Source organism: Gobio gobio, assembly GCF_949357685.1.
Source record: "Gobio gobio genome assembly, chromosome: 12".
In the NCBI taxonomy this organism is placed as follows: Eukaryota; Metazoa; Chordata; class Actinopteri; order Cypriniformes; family Gobionidae; genus Gobio; species Gobio gobio.
In genome coordinates this window covers 27,325,395-27,344,722 of record NC_137105.1, presented here as the reverse complement: position 1 = coordinate 27,344,722, position 19,328 = coordinate 27,325,395, and the positions used below count along the sequence as shown (strand labels likewise).

The 19,328-nt window shown below is 37.5% G+C and overlaps 1 protein-coding gene across 7 annotated transcripts in view; it reads right to left on the bottom strand.

Annotated features, from left to right (window-relative positions):
- pum2 (pumilio RNA-binding family member 2) overlaps positions 1 to 19,328 on the bottom strand; it is a 243,473-nt gene that overhangs the window by 77,104 nt on the left and 147,041 nt on the right. For all 7 annotated transcript variants that reach the window (XM_079831666.1, XM_079831668.1, XM_079831667.1 and 4 more), the window contains 3 exons: positions 10,009 to 10,236; positions 9,357 to 9,624; positions 8,759 to 8,888 (listed from right to left, as the gene is read on the bottom strand). In XM_079831666.1, the coding sequence (XP_079687792.1) occupies positions 8,759 to 8,888; positions 9,357 to 9,624; positions 10,009 to 10,236 (626 nt within the window). The remainder of the gene's footprint in view (positions 1 to 8,758; positions 8,889 to 9,356; positions 9,625 to 10,008; positions 10,237 to 19,328) is intronic.

The following is a 19,328-nucleotide window of genomic DNA, read 5'->3' as shown; positions in this document are numbered from 1 at the left end:
TAATTTTAGAGCAAGTAATAAACACAAAATGGATTGTTTGAGTTGCGTATTGTGCCTTTTTCCTTTACCACTATTTGTGTAATAATTTTAATGGAACCGGAATCGGAACCGGAATCGTTAGGCGGAACTGAAACCGGAACCGGAACCGGAAAATTTCTCACGATTCCCAACCCTAGTTGTAAGTGATCTATGTGAAATAAGCTATGGCCGCTAAAGATGACTGGCTGCGCGAGCTTTGTGTGCATCGCGTGCATCCTGATGTCAAGCCGGTAACGTCTGTGTTTCTTGATGTTCTTGTTGGTCTGTGTTTTTTGTTTGTTTGTTTAAGAGTATTTGTGTCAGTGAGTTGATTTTGATCAAGAGTTGCCAAAACGGTGACGCGCGAGTGCAGTGGTATCAATAAATAGTTAAATTGCCTTTTATTCTCGCATGTCCTTTTATGTTGTTTGCGACCTTCCCAAGGAGCACTTTGAAAGCGGGGATCGTCACAGTGCATGCTTGTATTTTGTATGTATCGTGTGTGTGTGGTGTTGTTATGGTAACGGCGTGGGGTGTGTTGATGGTTAGTGAAGGCCCTGACTAAAACCCCATGGTACAACACTGTATATGTATATATGTATATATATATATATATATATATATATATATATATATATATATATATATATATATATATATATATATATATATATATATATATATATATATATATATATATATATATATATATATATATACACAGTGAGGAAAATAAGTATTTGAACACCCTGCCATTTTGCAAGTTCTCCCACTTAGAAATCATGGAGGGGTCTGAAATGTCATCGTAGGTGCATGTCCACTGTGAGACATAATCTAAAAATAAAATCCAGAAATCACATTGTATGATTTTTTAACTATTTATTTGTATGAAACAGCTGCAAATAAGTTTTTGAACACATGAGAAAATCAATGTTAATATTTGGTACAGTAGCCTTTGTTTGCAATTACAGAGGTCAAACGTTTCCTGTAGTTTTTCACCAGGTTTGCACACACTGCAGGAAGGATTTTGGCCCACTCCTCCACACAGATCTTCTCTAGATCAGTCAGGTTTCTGGCCTGTCGCTGAGAAACACGGAGTTTGAGCTCCCTCCAAAGATTCTCTATTGGGTTTAGGTCTGGAGACTGGCTAGGCCACGCCAGAACCTTGATATGCTTCTTACAGAGACACTCCTTGGTTATCCTGGCTGTGTGCTTCGGGTCATTGTCATGTTGGAAGACCCAGCCTCGACCCATCTTCAATGCTCTAACTGAGGGAAGGAGGTTGTTCCCAAAAATCTCGCAATACACGGCCCCGGTCATCCTCTCCTTAATACAGTGCAGTCGCCCTGTCCCATGTGCTGAAAAACACCCCCAAAGCATGATGCTACCACCCCCATGCTTCACAGTAGGGATGGTGTTCTTGGGATGGTACTCATCATTCTTCTTCCTCCAAACACGTTTAGTGGAATTATGACCAAAAAGTTATATTTTGGTCTCAACTGACCACATGACTTTCTCCCATGACTCCTCTGGATCATCCAAATGGTCATTGGCAAACTTAAGACAGGCCTGGACATGTGCTGGTTTAAGCAGGGGAACCTTCTGTGCCATGCATGAATTCAAACCATGACGTCTGTATTAGGGATGGGCATTTTTGTCAATTTCTCATTTCGATCATCGATAGGTCTCAAAAACGAGTACTCGATTACTCGGGGGCGGGGCATGTGCAGGGGGCGGGGCATGTCCGTCATTGAGATAATGAAAACTGTTATGAAAATGGTTGTTGACAAATACAAACGTGACATGAAAACAGGTATATGAAAACATGAACATATAAAACAAAAAATAACTGCTAGATTATGATGCATAAATGTCTTTGAAAAAGAAACATCTTTATAAAATGACCGTCTCAAATAACCAAGTCAGTAATATCGAGCATTGCCTTTGAGCTGAAACTGTGAAATAACACCACCCTGCAGAGCTTGCTAGCTGGTGAATAAACTCAACCAAACGCACCCTATATCAATATTAATATGAAGATTAATAGGAACCTATTACAACTTAAATCGACACAAAAGGACGTGAATGCGCACGTGAACTTCAGCGTGCTAGATTTTACAGGCGAAGGGTTTGAAACAGAACATTTTGAATGCGCTCTTCCCTTAACAACGCTGATACACGGACAACGAAAGCACACAAACAACAGTTTATTAAAATCCTGTTCTCATTATAATGCTTTGACAGATTGACTCTGCACATCATGCACTTCATTTTATTATTCATGATCTAAGCGTTTACAGACATCACTGCGCGTTTTCAAACTATCTATAAACTACTATAAATAACGAAAAACAGCTTTAAATAAACTTGGTCTACTGTTAAAAAATACGAGAACATTATAGCACTGCTGCATTACTAATATCAATGATTCTGAGAAAGAAATAGCCTATCTGAAAAGAATATCTGTCTCTAAACCATGTCGAGCTCGAGCATTAATGCATTTGTGCTGAAACTGAAGAGAATGAACAGCCGGTATAACGGCAGCGCTTTGCTAGCAACCAAACGCTTCTTATATTAGATTAATCAGATATAGACAACATAAAAGTAATCTTGCAACGTTCTTTTGCAGAAAAGGACGCGATGAACTTCACACGCTAGTCTGAGTGTTCTCGCTAGTTTCTCTGTGGATCAGCTGAGCTGATACACGGGGAACTAACCACAGATCATTTACAGCATTGTCCACGGTGTTCTCATTATAATGCTATGTAGGCTATGACAGATTGGCGCTGCACATCTTGCACTAACCATTTAATGATCACAGTGATTCCAGACATCACTGCAGTGCACACCTCAGTTTCACTTTATTTCGCCGCGGTCTGGAGGCTACGCTAACCACTCAGGTACCGCGCAAAACGACGCAATAACCAATAAAAAAGAGACACTTTTTTTTTTTCAGGGCGATCATCGTTCTCATGATCGATGATCGCTGTCACGTTCGAGTACTCGATTACTCGACCACTGTTGCCCATCCCTAGTCTGTATTACCAACAGTCAGTGTATTACCAACAGTAACCTTGGAAACGGTGGTCCCAGCTCTTTTCAGGTCATTGACCAGCTCCTCCCGTGTAGTTCTGGGCTGATTTCTCACCTTTCTTAGGATCATTGAGACCCCACGAGGTGAGATCTTGCATGGAGCCCCAGCCCGAGGGAGATTGACAGTCATGTTTAGCTTCTTCCATTTTCTAATGATTGCTCCAACAGTGGACCTTTTTTCACCAAGCTGCTTGGCAATTTCCAAGTCGCCCTTTCCAGCCTTGTGGAGGTGTACAATTTTGTCTCTAGTGCAGGGGTGGGCAATTCCAGTCCTCGAGGGCCACTGTCCTGCAGAGTTTAGCTCCAACCCTGATAAAACTCACCTGCCTGTATCCTTCTAGTAATCCTGAAGACATTAATTAGCTGGTTCAGGTGCGTTTGATTAGGGTTGGAGCTAAATTATGCAGGACAGTGGCCCTCGAGGACTGGAATTGCCCACCCCTGCTCTAGTGTCTTTGGAAAGCTCTTTGGTCTTGGCCATGTTAGTAGTTGGATTCTTACTGATTGTATGGGGTGGACAGGTGTCTTTATGCAGCTAACGACCTCAAACAGGTGCATCTAATTTAAGATAATAAATGGAGTGGAGGTGGACATTTTAAAGGCAGACTAACAGGTCTTTGAGGGTCAGAATTCTAGCTGATAGACAGGTGTTCAAATATATATTTGCAGCTGTATCATACAAATAAATAGTTAAAAAAAATCATACATTGTGATTTCTGGATTTTTATTTTTAGATTATGTCTCTCACAGTGGACATGCACATACGATAACAATTTCAGACCCCTCCATGATTTCTAAGTGGGAGAACTTGCAAAATAGCAGGGTGTTCAAATACTTATTTTCCTCACTATATATATATATATATATATATATATATATATATATATATATATATATATATATATATATATATATATATATATATATATATATATATATATATATATATATATATATGTATATATATATATATATATATATATATGTGTATATATATGTGTATATATGTATGTGTATATATGTATGTGTATGTGTATGTGTATGTATATATATATATATATATGCATATATATATATATATGTATATGTATATATATGTATATGTATATATATGTATATGTATATATATGTATATGTATATATATGTATATGTACACCTGTGGTGTACACCTGTGGTGTTTAATGCGTTTGAGATGTGGTGCTTTCCTCAGTTCATAACTTACATTTCACAGGGATATTCTCCATCTGTAAATGCTAGAAAGTCATGCAAATATGTAAATTTTTCTGTCAGGTGACGACGAGCCTTCTGCATGTGAATCTCCGCAAAAATGCTGACTTCCGCGAGCGCCGCCGCGCGCATCAGCGCCAGGGTTGCCAGGTTTCACAACAAAACCCACCGGGCATTTGGGGGGTAAAATATGTGTTTTTTTGGCATAGTTGCCTACTAAAATTCGCATTCCAGGGGCTAAATATTACGTAATTGTGGTCTCTTCAACCCGCGGACATGAAAAACAGCCCGCGGCAACAGTGTTGGAGTAGCCCAATTCCGTGTGAAAATTGCGGACTTGGCAACACTGATTCGCGCCAAACAGACGGAGAGCTATAGGATAGGAACGCAATAATTCTGACTGAAGTATACATATTTCTAAAATATTTGTTGTTGGACAATAAATGTGCCATATGTAGAATTTTAAACCTACAAGTATGTATATTTTTATGGAAGTGACCATTATAATTGGGTAATCAAATATAGGCTAATATGCTTTTGTTTTTATTTTCATTTTTAGTTCAGTGAATTAAAAAACTAAAATTATTAATACATGCCTACATTACATTCACTGTATTTGTTTATAGCCTTCTATATCAACATTGTCTTTAGGACATCATTGGGCAGGATGTGAAAAAATTATTAAAATAAATAGATTTTTTTTTTTAATCCAAAAAGAAAAACGTAGAAAATACAGCCCTATTAAGTATCCTGATATGCATAGTGTTATGCAGAAACCCCATTTAAAAGGCATATTAAAATGTTCACTGTATAATGAATAATTTGTGATTATTTAGTATCCTGTTAAAACAAGTTACATTACAGTACATAATTACCATAAAAAATGTAACAAAAATATAATAATCTGAAAAAAAGGTTAACAGTGATCAGAGAGCTTACAAATCAGTGAAGCATTGGAATCGGGATCGGCCGATCACCATGACAAGAAATCGGTACTCGGAATCGGCAGCAAAAATTCTGATCGGAGCATCCCTAATATATATATATGTATATATATGTATATACTGTATATGTGTATATGGGTACATGGAAAAAGAATCGAACCGTTTGGTTCGCTTGTCTCGGTTCGGAGTGTGTGCGTCGCACGGTTCGACGCGTGCGCAATGTATCCTCGTGCCCGTATGTTACCTCAGACAGTGGTCCTTTTCGCGCGAAATAAGAGGTGTGTGTGTGTGTGTGGACATACAGTAAAGTAAAAGTGGAGTGCTGCAGGTCACGTGTAGAAATGCAAGTGGGAGAGATAAGGAAGGCTGCCCGGAGTTGGAGGATGCGCCAGCGTCGTATAGCAATCAGGGCAGATTCAGTGCGTATGGAGAGCGGGAGCCGCGCTCGCCCGTTGCGCATACACACACTGGCAGTGTTTGTCTCGCGCAGCTGAACCGCGGCTCGTGTATTGCAAATACAGACAAATATTGTCCATTCTGTCAACATTTTCCGGTGTTCTCCTCCGACCCCAGTCTGTCTCATGCTTTGATTTATGATGGGCAGCATATACCTGCTGCAAATGCGACCGTGTTCCCCTCTGTCTCATACACACATGCATATATAACATGTTGTCTATAAGTAGTTCACATGATAAATGTAACATTTAAAAGTTAAGATATGCTTCTAGTTTTAATAATTTAAACATGCCTTTGAAGTTTGGGCAAAAACTTCTGGCAGTGTTGGGTTTTCGTGTATTTTTTTTTTTCTTTTCACAGCGGGATGTCATATGGTGAATGTGAAACACACAGAACACTTCATGGTGAAATTTGTTAATCAGGTCAGCTGAATTAAAGCCACAGTGCATTGTTCTGATCAAAATTGATATGATTAACATGAAAAATGTTACGCCAATGTGTCGGACTCGGTAGACAGCCAGTTAGGAAACAATTTGATATAACAATTTTTTAATACTGTATCCTAAATTGTGGATGATTAAGCTATATATATATATATATATATATATATCATATGCTGAAGTAAATTTCTGGAGTGTTAACGATTAAAAAAAACAACAAGAACCGTACAGAACCGAAAACCGTGACCCTAAAACCGTGATATGAACCGAACCGTGGGTTTTGTGAACCGTGCCACCCCTAATATTATATATGGGTCAAAGACAAAATGTCACAATTTTGGTGTCCGCATCAAATTATGTTTACAAAAGTCATTTTATATACATAAAAAACATGTTAAATGCAAGTAAACTGTCTACTTTACTATTTCAAATAACTTTAGTCAAAATAAAATGTCAACATTTAGGGGAAATAATGTTCCAAAGTGTAAAATTGTCCTTCAGCGTAATGGTCCGGACTTTGATTTTGATTTTTTAAATAAATGTACAAAATAACAAGTAAAAAAATATATTTGTTTTCTTGGCATTTTCAAATATGTGTTGGCTGTGTTATATTAAAAGGACTATGTCTTACTTATTTTTTTAAGTATTTAAATAACCAGGGGACTTTTGTCCCGAAAATCCAGTTTGTAAGAGATCATTCAGTGTAACAGGATCAAGAAGCCATTTTGAAATCATTTAATAAACATATAGTCATTGGACAGTCTGTGACATCATCAAAACGCCCCCTGAAGACCATGTGGTGCAGCAGAAAAGTGAATTCATTGCTCTTAAATATTTGATAATTCCACCTTTTCATGGTGTGGTATCCTAAGTTACAAAACCGCACGTCATTCAGTGAAATGCCAAAAAAACATTTATATTGTTAGAATGTTTGAAAAATAAGTAGATGTTGTGAATAATTGTGATTAACTTTACTGGTCAAGCTCACTTTTTGATATAGATGGCCAGCTTATGACCTGCAATATAGAGGGCTACATTGGGATTGAGTCCCGCCGGGTCCCGCGGGACCCAACGTAAATCTCGCGGGAGCGGGCGGTTTGAATTTTGCTGCGGGCGGGAATGGGCGGCTAAAAAAAACACTGCGGGAATCGGCGGGATAGGGAGGTTGCCTAACGACATGATGGAGAAGATGTCAATAGATGATGTAGAAAAGAACCTCAAACGAGGTATTTACAGCACAAAAGCTAAGCAAGGAAAGTCTGACATTTGGAGAAGTTTCTCAATTGTTTTGGTAGGCAAAGTCATGCGGTATAACGTTATATGTCTCCACATATTGCGCAGCTGGCAAATACATAGATACTTGATCATACCTCACCAAAAACGCTCAGCACTCCCTGCAGGTCAAGTTGACTGTTTGGTGTTTTTGACAAACAATACATAGAAGTTTAGTGAGTGGAAATGTTTCTAAATGTCCGTTTGCTATTTTGTGTTCACATTACGTTCTGTTGAAGCATGTTTTCTCAGGTTTCCTTTCAGTCGGTCACGTTCGACGGAATTGGGATCTGTTTTTTGTTTCTCAATCTGGTTTTCTGTTTTGCAAAGCAGTCTATTTTTATGTGCAAAGTTTTTGATAAAAACGAAATTATATTTGAATGTATTTGTCTTTTTTTTTTTTTACATGCAGGCCAGGGAAACGAAACAAACAACCCCATGAATCTCTTTAATAATATCAATACAAATACGTGTTTTTTCCCCCTGCGGGACGGGAAAAGACACAAAATCAATGCATCTCTATTATTGTGCGGGAATAAATTCTCGGAGTTTTGCGGGTGCAGGCGGGAGTGGACATACATATTGCGGGAGCGGGCGGGAGTGTAACACATACGTTGCGGGAGCGGGCGGTAATGGTCAGAAATTCGGCGGGTGCGGGCGGGAGCGGGATGAAGAAAACAGTCCCGCGCAGGGCTCTACTGCAATATAAGCTGAAGTAGAAATTCGTCATTCAGGGTAATGCTTTTTTCATTCAGTGTAACAGATATATTTATGTAAAAAAAAATATATATATACTTATTCTAACCTGTAATCATTAAAATATATAAAATAATGTGATCATACAACATTTTATTATATTTTAAATGATTTTCACTTCCTTACAAAAACTTCTTGCTGGCAAATGGGTAAACCTAGTGGTTTGAAGGATAGTGGCAAAGTATAAAGATTTAAATAGAGTCTTTTAATATGCCATCAAATGATTCCTGTTTTAAATATGCCTAATAAGATTTTCTGATACATAAATATTGTTACACTGAATTACATTTTAGTGGGTGTCTTCTGTAAATCATGGTAAAAAATGTGTGATAGTCATTATTTTTTGCTAAGAAAATATAAAATTAAACAGGACACATTCTAATGTACAGGAAAAAACTAAATTTAAAGCTGTATTACACATTTATTTTTTTGATGCTTGAAAACCTCTGTTTCGTCTTTGACCCATATATAATATATAATATCAGTATCAAAAAGTAGTAAACCATATTAACCAAGTACGTTTCTGGGCAAGACATTTTAAAATGAATTACCTCAAAGAACTTCTGTATAACATAGTTCCCAAAGACATCAGTCATAAGTTGGTAAGCGGCCTGTAGAATCTCCCCAAACACCATCTGCCTCTCTGCAGGAGTTGCACGCTCCAACTTCTGCTGAATAAATCTGGAGATTGAGGAAAAAGATCTTACATTAAGTACAGAACACATGACAAAAAAGGAAAAGAAAATGTTTTTGGTAATTTAGCTTTAAATAGAGAGAGTTCCCAAAGTTATTTCATTATTTTCCAGGATATTTATTTCATATGATGTATTATAGTAGCCATTAAATAGCTATTTTTGCATTGTTTCCAGACATGCAGAATCAAAAATAGTGTCAAAAGCTGTCAATGACATGAACATTTTTATTTTTTTAATATTTAAATATTATAAATAGAAATATTGACAATACAATTATTGACAATATATATATAGAAACAGACATCAGACACTGAAATGTGGAAGACCAACATACAATTAACTAGTTAGTAATAATAGAATTAACTAATGCAAAAGCACTTACTAAAACATTACTGTAAAACTGTATAAAAAAAAATTTAATCCTGAAAAAATGCAAATTAGGAGGAGTGGGAACCTGGATCCGTGCTGGTCTTGAGAGAACTCCACCATGTGTCCAGGCAGGTCTCGCAGTTGCAGGTTGGGAAAGCGGTTATTCCGGAAGTCTTCTAGTAAGCGACTGCGTCCTGAAGGCATGACATCTGAGCGGCTGTAGCGGGCTCGTGGTGGGGGAAAGAGCTGACTGCTAGAGCTGAAAAGACTGGAGGTACTGCCTGAGCTCCTGTATTTGGCTTCTGCTCCGGGAGCAGCAGAAATATAACGGCCGCTGCCATTGGGCAGACCACCTGTAAAGAGCAGGAGAGAGAGAGAGGAAAACAGGGTTGAGTTTAGAAGTTTTTTTAACTTGTATATGTGGAGTGATTGTGTTGCTCACTCAAGACAAATAAGTACACAATTTAAAAAATTGAGACATGAACATAAAATCAACATGACCCCATACATCTTTGTTTATTCATACACTAAACTTAAAGAATGGGGTAGAATAAAGGGGCAAAACATAAACCATACTTAGCTCAGAGACCTGTCAGAGGGCTGAGTGCATTTATTCAAAGCTTTTAAAATGGACCAGAGGCCTTTTGATCAGTTTGATTGGTTTGCTTGGTGTTTTGCAACCCAACCAAAATTGGAAACAAACCATTATTTGGATCAATCGGTTGAACTGATCATACCCAGATGGAGGCTGGAAGAGGACCCGTGGGAGGAGGGCAGAGAGGGTGGAGGTGTCAGAGGTGAGTGGCCAGGCGTCAGTCCAATGGGGCTGGGGGAGGAGGAGTATCCTAGGCTGTTGTAGAAAGACTGGCCAATGGGAGTCAAGCTGCTACCACCACGCTTATACAGGTCAGAGCTGGCCAAAAGGGAGTCCCGACGGGTTGCGCTGCTGCTAGTGGAAGTTGACACTACAGGAATACAAGAGTGGGAAGGACAAAGACAAGGTGAGAACAACTGACAACAAAGCCAACTACACATCTAAGACCAATTTCATTATAGAGGTGCTTCTAGAGTTTACTGGGGCAAACATTTTAAAATCTTGCTAATTACTTACAAAGCACTAAATGCAAAGCATTTAGTTTAGCTCCCCACTACTTGAATGAGCTCTTAACTCATTATAGTCCTTCACATCTATTGCCATCTCTAAACTCTGGCCAGTTGATAATATCTAGAATATCAAAATCATCTGCAAGCGGTAGATCCTTTTACTATTTAGCACCTAACCTCTGGAACAGTGTTCCTAGCATTGTTTGGGAGGCAGACACACTCTGACAGTTTAAATCTAGACTAAAAACACATCTCTTTAATCTGGCATACACATAGAACATTATCAATTTCTATTATTCAAATCAGTTAAATGATTGTTAGGCCACAATAACTAGGTCAGTCAGAACCAGGAACACTTCCCATAACATCTGGTGCAAATGTTACATTATAAGAAGAATGGCATCTACGCTAATATTAGTCTCTCTGTTTATCCCGAGGTTTACAGTAGTCTGCTGGGTCCAGTGCGTATCCAGACCAGATGGTGGACCTGTGCCTAGACACAACCACAATGCAGTCCTGAAGTGTCAGCAGAGACCGTGTCAACTAGACTCTCCCTTGTGAAGGCCTCCTGTATTAAGCAACGCGGGCAAGTAATTTGGCAGTCATTTTGTAAAGAAGAACTATGTGCCTGAGCACATACGTACTCAAACGCATTTACCTATAGACTGAATATTTGATGTTTACGTGCATTCCATCCCGTTCTCGCAGGTTCGCGCTTTAACACAAAGATGTTTCGGGGTTTGCGTTCTCTAGACGCCGGACGCTGTTGCCGTGTAGATGAGCGGCCAGAACTCATAGAGAGTTTTCTATTTGGTTGGAAATGGTTTCGTGTAAGTGGCCCCAAAGTAAATAACTAAATGATTATTTCCAACGGAAATAAATCAATCAAAAACTTACTTCAGCCTGACAATAACTTTTTTCTACAGCTGATGTACAGCCAAAACAATCTCTTCCATTCATTTCCTATTATCACTGTGAAGCTGCTTTGAAACAATCTATACTATGAAAAGCGCTATACAAATGAAGGTGACCGGACTTAGCATGTATATAAAAGAATGTGGAAGTAATGGAACTTCGCCAAAAGCAGGGGTGTCAAACTCCTTTTCAGCTTCCCTTTTCAGTTCCAAATCAGCTTATATGTACCCTCAAATAGAGCCAACTAAACATCTAAGACCAATCTCATTCAGTCGTTATAAATGCCTACATGTTTACATGATGTCTATACTTTACTGGGGCACATGCGACAACAGCTCCAAAGCATTTATTTCTGGTTATTTTGAGAGTATTTATTTATTTATTTAACAAACATTAAAAGGTAGGGTAGGTAAGAATGATCTAAAACACTTTTGTCCAAATTTGTTTAAACTTTCTTTATATGTCAATACATAATTAAAATTTAAGTACTCTGAAAAAGAGTATAAAAATCGAGTGACTCTAGACTTTTTAATCTGCAATAAACACCGCTCATTATTTTTGTTCGGGACGAAACAAGTGATTGGCTTGGGCGACTGTCACTCTCTCTCGCTACCATGGCTACCACCCCTTTTGCTACAGGATCTGCCCTCATGCGCGCACCCCAGTGTTGCCAAGTCGGGCTACTTCAACACTGTTTTGGTTTACGTTTTCATGAAGTATGTATCACTAGCACATGTAGCTGCCTAATATAGCTAACATAACATTACTTAGCATAAAGTTACAATGTTATACACTTAGCGAAGCATTAGTAGAGATGATAAATACTCAATATGCTTAGCTCAAGTTGATCGCTGTCGTGTTGAATTTCGCAAAATGTAACTTTAGATAACAAAATGCATGTGTAATAGCTAGTACACCGCATCCAGGAACTTTTTTTAGAACTAAGTTAGCTTTAGCTACTACCCTCTGTCTAAACTCTTTTACCATGTTCACCGGGAACTTTACCTGCACGTTTATTTCGGCCCTTGGTTTGTTTTTATATTCTCTACCAATGTTTACTGATGTTTTTATCTTGTATCTGTGTGTGTCGTAGACACTGTGTTGTGTGTGTATTTTAAACTTTACCAGTATCGTTATTCTAGCTTGATAGTGAGTACTAATATACATCTTATTTGTTTATATTCATAATGATAAAGTTAGATTTTTTATTACATGTGATTCTGACATGATGTCACTACATGCACTTCTTCTCCGCTCGTCTCAGGTAAATAATGCGTCTTTCAGCTGAGCGGTCGACGCTTTTACGGTCTATGGGTCGGCGTAGCGCGTTCATGTGTTTTGGGGGCGTGGCTTTGGAAAGAGCCTAGAAGGGAGAAGGTGGACTGAATGGAAATAATGAGCTGTCTTTAAAACAGTCGTGAGAGGTCTACAGACACTAAATTTTTATATTTTCTTTTTCAGAGTACTTACATTTTAATTATGTATTGATATATAAAGAAAGTTTAAACAAATTTGGAAAAAAAGGTTTTTAACCAAATCTTACCTACCCTACCTTTAAGTTTGTGCTACAGATCATATTATTAGATATTTACTGAAAGCCTTGCTAAAATTGTCCATGTAAACTTTAAAGGGTTATGAATCAGTGAGTCGATTCAGCTGTTTGGATCGCCAAAGTCACGTGATTTCAGTAGTTTGGCGGTTTGACACGCAATCCGAATCATGATTCGACTCGCTGATTCATAACGCTTCGAAGCTTCATGATGCCGTGTTTTGAAATCTGTCATCATTATACAAGTCGTTATTTAGGTTGTTTTGCGCACAAAAACTATTCTCGTCACTTCATAAAGTTATTGTAGAACCACTGTAGTGAGATGGACTTTGTAACGTCTTTAGTACCTTTTATGGGTCTTGAGAATGTAAAGTGCATTGTGCCAATGGAGGCCTTTCTGAGCCATCGGATTTCAACTAAAATATCTTCATTTGTGTTCCAAAGATGAACGGAGGTCTTACGGGTGTCGAACGACATGATGAAAGAATTAAAATTTTTGGGTGAACTAACCCTTTAAGTTTTTAAACTATATAAACATGTATTTTAACCAACTAGATTGTGAAATTTGATATTCCGATTTTGATATATGTATGCAAGTAAATGTATTTTGTGAATGTAAATGTATTTTGTGATTGTAAATGTATTTTGTGATTGTAAATGTATTTTGTGATTTAAATGATCTAGTGAACTTTTTTAATGATCATGCTAGTTGATACGATACAGCAGGCTAAGTCTGCCGACATGTTTGTGTAAATGTAATGCAGTGACAGAGTCAGAGCCTGTTTGATTTACAAAACGTAAATGTGTCCACTCCCTAAAGACCTAAAAAGTGAGTGTCCGATCAACTAGGATAAGAGCAGAGATGTATAAAGTACTAGAGACACATACTTGAGTAAAAGTACAAGTTCCTTATCAAAAAAGTGACTTGAGTAGAAGTTGAAGTGCTCTTTAAGCACCACACTTAAGTAGAAGTACTAAAGTATTCAACATTTTTTGTACTTAAGTATTGCAAGTAGTTTATTTTAAAATGTACTACTCAAGTACTGAAAGTAAAAGTACAAGTATTGTGTTATGTAGTTATTAAAGAAAGTAGTCAAAAGTTTGAACATCATATTGTTTTTATTATTTCAAATGATTAAGCTAAAGGACAATCACAATGTTGGTAGGTAATTTTTCTACATATTGTCATATAAATAACCTGAAAATACTGTAGTTCATTAACATTAAATCTTACTATAACCACTCTTACTAAAAAAAAAATGGGGTAAGCACACTTATATTCTCATTTCAAGAGGTGTTCTGAGTAAATGATTTGTTTGTAACACTTTACTATATGGTTTGATTTGTTAACATTACATTAGTTAATGCAGGGTATCTGCAGGTTTCACCAAGTCAAATTTAAGACTTTTTAAGACCTTTTTAAGACCATTATGAATAAAAATTTAAAACCTATATAACGTAATAAAAAAAACGTACAATAGGAAATGCAGAATCACAAAATGACTTGCAAAGCAAATTACATTTATTAAAATTGAACAAAGTATTAGTAAACTTGCACTTCCTCAATCCCATCAGGATTAATATACAAACACACTACCGGTCAAAAGTTTGAGAACGGTAAGACTTTATGTTTTTACAGAAGTCTCTTCTGCTCACCAATGCTGCATTTATGTTATTAAAAATACAAAAAATCTGTAATATTGTGACAGTTCTGTTGTGACTGTTCTCTATGTGAATATATAGAAAAGTGTCATTTATTCATGTGATCAAAGCTGAATTTATCATCATTACTCCAGTCTTCAGTGTCACATGACCCTTCACTAATCATTCTCATATGAGGATTTGATGATCAACAAACATTTATGATTATTATCAGTGTTGAAAACAGTTGTGTAAAACATTTTTTTAGGATTCTTTGATGAATAGAAAGTTCAAAAGAACAGCATTTATCTGAAATAGAAAGTAAAAAAAAAAGGTTTTTGAAGGATTATGTGACTCTAAAGTCTGGAGTAATGATGCTGAAAATTCAGCTTTGAATCACAGAAATAAATTGCGTATTCAAATATAAAAAAGTTAATAAATGCAGCCTTGGTAAGCAGAAGAGACTTCTTTAAATACCATTCTCAAACTTTTGACCGGTAGAGTGTGAGCATGTATGCATGCATGCATGCGTGTGTGCGTGCGTGCATATATATATATATATATATATATATATATATATATATATATATATATATATATATATATATATATATATATATATATATATATATATATATATATATATATATATATATATATATATATATATATATATATATATATATATATATATATATATATATATATATATATATATATATATATAATATATATTACAGTAATTTTGATCTCACAAAAAATTATATATATATATATCATTTTTTGTGAGATCAAAATTACTGATTTTGTGGTGGTGGTCATTTTCAGAAATGTGCATTTTTTTTTTTTTCATAATTAGGATGCCACATTTACCATATCATTATGTCAGATGCACAATAGTCACACATGGCAATAAAACAAACAAAATGCATGAATCTTGTTTGACAATAGGACAAATAAGTACAACTTAAATATACAGATACAAACAGTGCTTTAGTTTAGGTAGGCTACTGTTTGTTTTTCCCCGTTGTTGTTGTTTGATTAATATTAACTACACAGACAGGAGTGGGTATAGGCTAGGCTATATTGGGTTGCTTTCACTTTAAGACCTACAGTAATGCGCCTAGAAATAGACACATTCGGTTCACTCGCGCGAGCGCTGACAGGCGGCAAACGCGTGCACAGAATCCGCAGCCAGTCTGACATCGGTCCGTGTGGCAGTAGCGAATCAGTTCGGGGTTTACATCGCTTTTTTAGTGCTATCGGGAATATCAATTTTATTTGGTCATTATGCGAGATGGCAGGTAAGAAAGATTCGCCTTCGCTTTCACGATCGCGTGAACTGGAAGAACTGGAGAACTGAAGCTGAAGAATAAAATCTGTTTGATGTGTCTCTGGTACAATCCAAAAGAGCCTCGCGCCAATAACATGAAAGCTGATTGGCTGCAATATATGATGCATTCTGGTCTCATTTGTAGTTGTAAAACAGCGAACTATAGTTGGACAAGCGAAAGAACGAACTACAACACACACACACACACACACACACACACACACACACACACACACACACACACACACACACACACTAAAGCGCTGCCGGAGCATTTCAATGAGCAAGAGGTAGCGTTACATGGACGTAGGAAAATTAAGACCCGTTTAAAATTATTTAAGACCAAGAACTCAATACTTCAGCGAATTTAAGACTTTTTAAGGCCTAAAATTTTGATTTTGAAATTTAAAGACATTTAAGACTTTTTAAGATCCCGCGGGTACCCTGTTAAAGGGGTGGTAAACCACGATTTCACTATTCTAACTTTAGCTAACGTGTAATGTTGCTGCTTGAGCATAAACAACATCTGCAAAGTTACATCTGCAAACGTTCAAAGTTTAAAGCAAAGGGAGATATTTGCTTTTAAAGAAATCAGTTTCTAAGGACTACAGCAAACGGCCGCTAGGGACTACTACACATTCACCCAGGTTTTGCTGACATCACCAGGCCCAATATTTACATAAACCCCTCCTCCGGGGAATATGAAATAAGGGGGGCGAGGCAATTTTGTATCGCCGCGGGGAAGCGTTAGTAGGCTGTGTTTTTGCCGCAATGCCGAAGAAACGCTGTTATTTTCATCCGGATTGCAGGTCTGGGGTACTTGCTCTGTTCAGCCTTCATAGGGACGGGGGTGCGTTGCAGAGCGTTTAACATACAGCATGTTATATGCACGTGTGTTTGAGTCAGCGGGGAATCAGGCGCGCGCAGGGCTCCCTGCATCCACCGTCTTCGCGATTTCAATGCCAGATTTGCACAACGTCAGCTGCGTGAAAAAAACACTGCCGGTGCGTGGATAGACGACGCGCGCGCTGCACATTTCACGGAGGACAACACAATCTTCCACAAACTTCGCGAGTTCAATACAGGATATGCACAACGGCTTGTCCTGAAAGCTGGATTTACAAACAGAAGCTGTTTACGGGCCACAACCTGTAAGTCTGATTTATTTTTCATCGATGTGTTTTCCTGTAATAGGTTGTAGCAAGGAAGTAAACAGATGACAGCGCTGTTCTGCAAACCAGTCTGTTAAATGCTCATTCATACTTAACGTTATCCGACGAACACCTAACGTTAAAATCTCAACAGCGAACCTGGCATTAGTGTAAATGATTCTTTGATTAGAGCTTTTATGTATTGTTTATCTACAGGCATGCTAAACATGGTTCTGTGTGTGATTTGGCTAACTTACTAGTTAAAGCCAGTGCTTAGTGTTTGTTTTGGGTTAGTTCTTGCGACAGATATTTGGCTATAATCGTTCTAAAAATACAAAAGTAACAGTGCCATTCAGTAGCGATCATTATAGATCCGCAGTCTTTACTCTCGAGGACTGAACAGGTTCTGCTTGATCATCTTCACTCAAATGTTCTGGGTCTGATTCGAGCTCATATGGTTTTATTGACGCCATTGTTTCTAATACTGAACAGCCTCCGGTAAGGTAAGGGGCGTGACGTTTCCGACGTGCACTGCGGTTAGCGAATCACAACACACTGGGCCAGCTAACCAATCTGAGCCCACTGCGTATTTTTGAGGGACTGGCTTCATACAACCCGGAAAGCATCAGACCGTTTTACAAGGAGGGACAGAGCAGTGTAGAATAAAGGTCAAATATATGAAAAATAAGGCAATTTTTTTTTAAACGAAGCATGAACACATGTTACAGTGCACCCCACAAACACAATCAAGCCTTCAAAAGAATGTGTTTTACCACCCCTTTAATGTATTAGACTAATAACTAACATGAACTAACCATGATCAATACATTTGTTAATGTATTTATTAATCTTTGTTAATCTTAGTTAATAAAAATACAGCTGTTCATTGTTTGTATATGTTACTTCGTAGTGCACATTAACTATGTAAACAAATAGAGAGCAATTTGAGCGCAAGACGCTCGTGTTGTTTTAAAGAAAGTGAATGCGCGTTCGCGGGGCTCTCTCGCGCGCTCTCTCTCTCTCGCGCGCTCTGTCTCTCTCTCGCACTCTCGCGCACGCTCTCTCTCTCTCATGCGCGGTAATGTGGGTTTGGAATGGAATGATTCGTAACATTTTTATAATTGTAACGAGTAACGATGCAGCACATAAAAAAATATCGGCGTAAAAGTATTAAACTCATCGAAAATATGTACTGAAGTAAAAGTGGAAGTAGGAGAAAAAAATAATACTCTAGTAAAGTACAGATACTGCCTTTTAGTACTTAAGTACAGTAGTGAAGTAGTTCTACTTCGTTACTATACATCTCTGGAGTAAACATTATAGTTACCTACTAATAATTAGTTACCTAATTATTAGTAGTTACCTAATTATTGGACAAAAAAACTCCACAAGTAGTAACCTAGAATACTGTCTAACACTTGATGGCTGCTCTGTCAAGTCCTCGTCATCAGTTAGGAACCTGGGTGTGCTCTTTGATACCAATCTCTCATTGAAAGCCACGTTTCTAGCATCTGTAAAACTGCATTCTACCATCTTAAAAATATATCTAAATTACGGCACATGCTTTCAATGCAAAATGCCGAACAGTTAGTTCATGCATTTATGACCTCAAGGCTAGATTATTGTAATGCTCTCCTGGGTGGTTGCCCTGCTCGCTTAAATAAATTGCAGCTGGTCCAAAACGCAGCAGCTCAAGTTCTTAGAACCAGGAAGTATGACCATATTAGCCCTGTTCTGTCAACACTGCACTGGCTCCCTAATAAACATTGTATACATTTTTTTCAATTAGACTCCCCCCATGTAAATATCTCATCGATATGACATTATCAATAAACCCGTCTCCGGCGTGATGACTCCGATCCTTCGAATATTCCGATCTAATAAATGCCTCATCAACACGACGACATCCTCAATAAACACGTCTCCGGTGTGATTACTCCAATCCTTCAAATAGTCCGATCTAATTTGACTTCTGACCTGTAATGTTGCCAGAATCATAATCATACACTGTTTGTTCGTTGGCCAGAGGAGAACTGGCACCCTGACTGAGCCTGGTTTCTCCCAAGGTTTTTTTTCTCCATTTTGGCTCCTTGCCACTGTCGCCTTTGGCTTGCTCAGTTGGGGACACTAAATATTGAACTATATTACTGATCAGCTCATTACAATTATCATAAAGTCATAATTAAGAGATAAAATGTTGAAAATATGATTTTAAAAGTCCTTATTATTAGATAAAAAGTAAAAAATATGATTTTAAAAGTCATAATAGTGAGATAAAAAGTAAAAAATACGACATGCTAAGTCATTGTGAGATGAACAGTTGAAAATAGGACTTTAAAAATCTAATTATGAGATAAAGCTAAA